The sequence below is a fragment of the Aedes aegypti genome, chromosome 2 (genome assembly GCF_002204515.2).
Source record: "Aedes aegypti strain LVP_AGWG chromosome 2, AaegL5.0 Primary Assembly, whole genome shotgun sequence".
NCBI lineage: Eukaryota > Metazoa > Arthropoda > Insecta > Diptera > Culicidae > Aedes > Aedes aegypti.
Window position 1 is genome coordinate 383,523,837 of NC_035108.1, and position 5,755 is coordinate 383,529,591.

Here is a 5,755-nt window from a genome sequence, read left to right on the forward strand (position 1 = left end):
CAAGTTATCACCAGCTTTGATTTTGATTATATGTGTATTGCACTGTTCAGCCATTTATACGTTTCAATGTAGAATAACTAGAGATACCCAAATGCAATATTGTACCAAATCATCAATGGCAAATTTTGCTTCATTGGCTTCGTTAGTTTAGTATGAACATTTTTGTGTTGATCAACTTCTGCTTACTAATAAATTAATTAAATTTCAAGCCCAACAATATATTTCAATGCGCCATCATTCCTTGTCTTTCCAGACAAGTATCTGTTGCAATGCTTAATGACCACATAAATATTAAAGTAATTAGGCTAAGCAAATTTTATTGAGATGTCAGAATTAGTACCTGTAGTCAATAACTTGATCACTCATACATTTTACAAATACTTCATGAGCTGATTTGAAAGATTTAACGACGCCAACTTCAGAAGCGATCATATGTTCAGCTTACATACGCCGAGTGCAGCTTTGTTTTGCCGTATAGATGAATCCGAAAAGAAACAACGAACACATTTCAGAAACCGGTCAGTTCGCATCAGTCAATGCTGCGGAGTAGTTCTCTCGTAAGAAATCGCGATGATCACTTGTTTACGTGCTGCTGCATTCTTCGCATTGTGTTTGACGCTAGTTCAAGGTAAAACCGAACTACCGCATATACCTGTTCCGTTGCGATTACAATGATTATTCTCTTGCAGGTCAACGTATTTCCAAACGGAGTAAGTTCAATTGATGAAATGATAGTGTGGTTAAACTAAACAAGTGCACTTTTTGTAGAATGTTCGGAGTTTCGCGAGCAAACGATTCAGCGAGCCCAATTCATCTATCTGCTACCAAAACCTGATCCGATTTTGCTAGAAGTTTTCAATTGCTCCAAGACGGTCAATCTAATCATCAACGGAGAAGATGCCAAACCGGGAGAGTTTCCTCACCAAGCGTTGATCGGATGGCGATCCGAGAAAGATCCAGGGAAGCATAATTTTATCTGCGGTGGATCGCTGATAAGTGAACGATATGTGCTAACAGCAGCTCATTGCTTCATACCCGGACGACCCCAGATTGTTCGACTTGGAGAAATAGATTTGACGAACGATAATGATAATCAAGACGATTATGAAATTGAGGACTACATTCTTCATCCACAGTACAAATTCGCCGCTTCATACCACGATATTGCACTAATTAAGTTGGCAGAAGATGTAACATTTTCATTCTTCGTTCGACCGGCTTGCCTCTGGGACACATTGGCTATGAACGTTACGAAGGTGGTTGCCACCGGGTTTGGCTTTACTGAAGAGCTAAAAATGTCGGAAATATTACAAAAGGTGCCGCTGGATATTTTTAACAAGGATGAATGTGTGCAACAATACGCCGGCCAGCGGAAGTTCAAGCAGGGCATCATCGATCAGCAGCTTTGCATTGGCAGTGAACATGAGGAAAGGGACACCTGTCAGGGCGACTCCGGCGGGCCAGTTCAGATTATTACGGAAACAAATGGATGCATTCACCATGTGCTGGCCGTGACCTCTGCCGGGTCATTTTGTGGGATTGGTCGTTCCCCTGCAGTTTACACCCGGGTGTCAAGCTACATCGATTGGATTGAAAGTATCGTTTGGAAAAAGTGACGATGTACCTATTAAAATATATGTATTTTGATTTCTATTACATAATTGAATTTTGTAAGTTATCAATCACGTCGATGTAGCCAAAGTACGCATCTTCTTCTTCTTGGAATTACGTCCCAAGTGGGACAGACCCTGCTTCGCTGTTTAATGAGCACTTCCAAAGTTATTAATTGAGAGGTTTCTTTTACTAAGGGTAACGGGTTTGTTGAGGGTTTTGGAATGTTATCAATAATTCTGCAATTCTTTAGACTGGAGATGGAAGAGACGAAAAATCAATCTCAACCCCTCTACCGACAGCTTAATTTTTTACCGCAAAATAAATATTCAAATAGTTATATTCTTTTGTTTTTTTAAATATTTTAGCTACAGGCTACGGAATTAAAATCGTATTCGAATATTCACTTTTCGAAACAATACTTTGATGAAAGTATGCTGTGAAAAAATGCAGCCGTTTGGTGCAGCCGTCTTTGAATGATGAGCATTTAGGTTTCTGGTACCACGCTGGCCAAATGAAGATCTTTAAAACCTTAAAAAACATAATATCGTAATTTTAAGATATATCCAAGAATTCTAAATTGATTTGTATGATTTTTTTCAGAGTAGCTCCTTATTACCTGACATTATATAGTTCACATTTTATTTTATTTTTTGGTAAATTGACCAAAAACAAAATCTTTGTCAGAGACATTTTCTATGGGGAATGTCGGTCCCACAAGGAACATCGGAATATCTTCAAAACCAGATCACCAATGATTGATATCGATACGAATTTTCGAACTAGAAGAGTTTTTTGAGAACTTATGAAAAAATGGTTCAAAAATATTGATGAACAAAAAAGTTATAACGATTTGAATATCTATTTTGCGGTAAAAAATTAAGCTGCCGGTAGAGAGGTTAATAAGCTACCAGAGAAATATTTTTAAAGAATCATCTAGTAATAGTTCCAGAATTTCTGCAGATATCCTATAATTTCTTCAATGGATTCCTCTAAATAGATTGATTCTCTTCTAGATACAAAAGCCTCACAATATCCCATCAGAGAAATAAGTCCATGACTTTTTTCAGGAATTCTTGTTTAAATTCTCGAAAAGCTACTTCAAGGACTTGTTTTTGAGTTCAACAATTAATCGTGCCTGGATTTTTTCCAGAAATAGTATCAGAGATACCACAAAAATGATCGTGTGCACGGAAAAACAAATCGTTGTCGGATTAATGAATAAATAATCATGAAATTATACAGTTTTATGTTTCATGACATGATTATGAAACATGAAACAATGACTATTATTAAAGAATATGTATGTCACTTTTTATTTTAGTCAACGCGAAACTTTTTGTGATCGGTGGTGTTTCCCAATGAAATTATTAAAAATGTTTGGTGTGTGAATAAGGATAAATTGGAACCCATGCTCTTCGAAACTTTGCCATCATATAGATGCCATTCTTGGTGACAATTTGTAGAGTTTTCAGGTTATTTCACGATCCTATTGTTCTGCCGGTGCTGTTCATCCTGATTACGCAGTACCAGACAGTGATATGATATGGCGTTAAGCAAAGATTTTGCTGGCCCGTTGGCGATTTTATCTGTTCGAATGTGATGTATTCCCCACAGCAGAGCAGCCCACACAAGCCTTCTGCAGTTGGATGTTTCAGTTCCACTTTTCACATCCGAGGAGTCGTTGGCGACTGTATCATTGCCTAAAAACATGCCAAAAAATGTTGAATCCAGGGACGTTTGCGAAACTATTGGCGCGAAAGCCCGATCCATTGCAATTTCATGTTATTTGTTTATGTATGACAAACTGGGATCTTATTTGACGTGTAATGTCACTTTTTGCTTCATGATTTCATGGTTTAACTTGTTACTTTTCATCACACAAATCGGAATAATAAATAACAAGTATCTTAATTCATGAATAGCGCTTGTGTTTCATGAGCTGTATTCGTGACTCCAGATCCTGCTTCATGAGTTCATGACTGAAATTGTCATTTTTCATATCAAAAAGAGAAATCATATATGACAGATAACTCAATTCATGATAAGTGCTTTTTTTCTGACTTTAAGTCAGGGTTTCAGCATACAATTTTCTCGTTTAAAATTGATAACATTACGTACAGCTGGCGTTATGGTAAAATTACTTTTGGTCACGGTGTATTTTCATAGCATGAAAATACACCTTCCTACCGAAATCATGACTCTTTCTCCACATATTACCCCGAGTGATATTTGTCAAAATTAAATGTACAATTTTTCCGAGATATCCTCATGATATTTTACTCAATGAATGCCTCATTGGAACCGTTCCTGAGGAAATTCTAAGGAGATCCTTACGAAAACGCATTCTAAAGTTTGACCGAAGATTTTTATGAGAACATCATCGAGTGTTCATTAAGAATATTGATACATCTCTCAGATCTCCTAAATTCATTCAAGAATTTCTAGCTTAGCTTAGCTTAGCTTAGACTGACTACACATATCAATGGTTGCTATTCCGTGATTGACCGATGTCAGTGAAAATGCACAAAGAATCAACAAGAGGTTCGGCTGGGATTGGCCATAATCTTCTTCAGTGTGGATAATTCAGTGCCTCTATTCATACATGGTCGATTACGGCGCCGGCCACGTCCGTGCAGTCAGGTGGGATTGGGGGAAGGAATGTTAGTGTGTAACCTTTGCTATTTGGAGACCGTGTTTGCCTCTGCATCTCCACAAAGGTTACTGGGAGGGATGTTTGTTAATGGGGAGGATCGTTGAGTCACAGGATTCACTTTGATAAGCGATTTGATAAATATAATATGTTCATTTGATATGAACAATATCTATGTAGAGAAAAATTATGCCGACTCTTGAGGTGACGAACCATTCAAAGTTTGTTGAATAAAGTGAACCTTTCGCATGTCTTCTCTTGTAGTGTCGAACCATTCAAAGTTTTTTAATTACAAAAATAAAGGTAAAAAGCAAAAGGAGTTTTGAAAAAAAATAGACATAAATAATTTATGAATCAGAGTTTATGTCGACACTCACAGTAACGAACCTTTCAAAGTTTGTTGAAAAATCATATTTACGTCCTACAGTTGTAACGATTGAAGGTGCAGTCATACATATTTTATATATTAGAAATAGTAGCATGAAACGAGCTCACCAATTGATCCGTCATCCTTGAGCAGGAACAATCCACTTTCAGCTTCATTCTGTTGCTCGGCTATATTAATGCACTCAGAGAAAAACGGCGCGCGACCCGTGGGGGAAAAAAACTGACGACTGCTCGGGCTTTCTTGACGCACTGCCCAGGAGCAAGCGTCAACGTCGAAAGATCAAAAAGAACTAATCGAACGCGGCACTTTTTCACTTTACTCGACCGACGCGCGACATGTTTGATCTTGCCCTCATCGCCGGCCCCCGCAGGAGCAAGCGTCAAGGTCTAAGGATCAAACACAACTCTCTCCTAAATTCATTCAAGAATTTCGTTAATAAAAAATTGAAATTCTCCTTATTACTAACAGCAACTTGCTCAGAAACTCCTCTTGAGATCCCAAAAAGTCCATCAGCAGCTCAATCAGAGATTTCTACACGAACTTCATAAAGACCTTTTAAACAAAATTCACAAGGGGTTTTTAAATCAAATCTTGCAAGAATATCAACATGAATTCTTAGGAAAAGCACTGGATTAATTGTAAATGAAATTTCTGAAGAAAATTACAGAAAATGTCAGTTTAAAATCGGAAAGACGCTAAAACAAAATTATTCAAAAGATTGAATCAGTACAAAATAAGAAAACTTTTGATCAGAAGTTGAACATAATAGAATAGAATAAATTCCTAAGACCTCTTTAGTAACTTCTTGAGGATCTTCTTAAGATTTTTTCGGTAGAACTTCAGGAAAACTTCTAAGAAAACATTTAAAAAAACTGCTGATTTAATCTTTGAGAAGCCCTTAGAGGAATTACTTCTTTGAAAGCTGTAAGGCTTTTAAATTGAGGTGCCTCGATTTTTTCCTAAATGAACCCGAAATGATATAATTTAAATACCTATCCAAGACTCAACACAGATATTTCGGGACGAGCTTGTATGGAAATAACTAACAATTTCCTAGAGAAGATCCTGGAAGAGCAGCATTTATAATTCTCTGATTAGAAAGA

General features: G+C 37.1%; 1 protein-coding gene across 1 annotated transcript; it reads left to right on the forward strand.

The window, feature by feature from the left end:
- The first annotated feature begins 448 nt into the window (after window positions 1–448).
- Window positions 449–1,674, forward strand: LOC5574024 (serine protease snake). The gene is made up of 3 exons (XM_001661066.2): window positions 449–628; window positions 690–710; window positions 769–1,674. The coding sequence occupies exons 1-3, from the start codon at window positions 571–573 to the stop codon at window positions 1,614–1,616; spliced, it is 927 nt and encodes a 308-aa protein (XP_001661116.2). The 5' UTR covers window positions 449–570; the 3' UTR covers window positions 1,617–1,674.
- The last annotated feature ends 4,081 nt before the right edge of the window (window positions 1,675–5,755 follow it).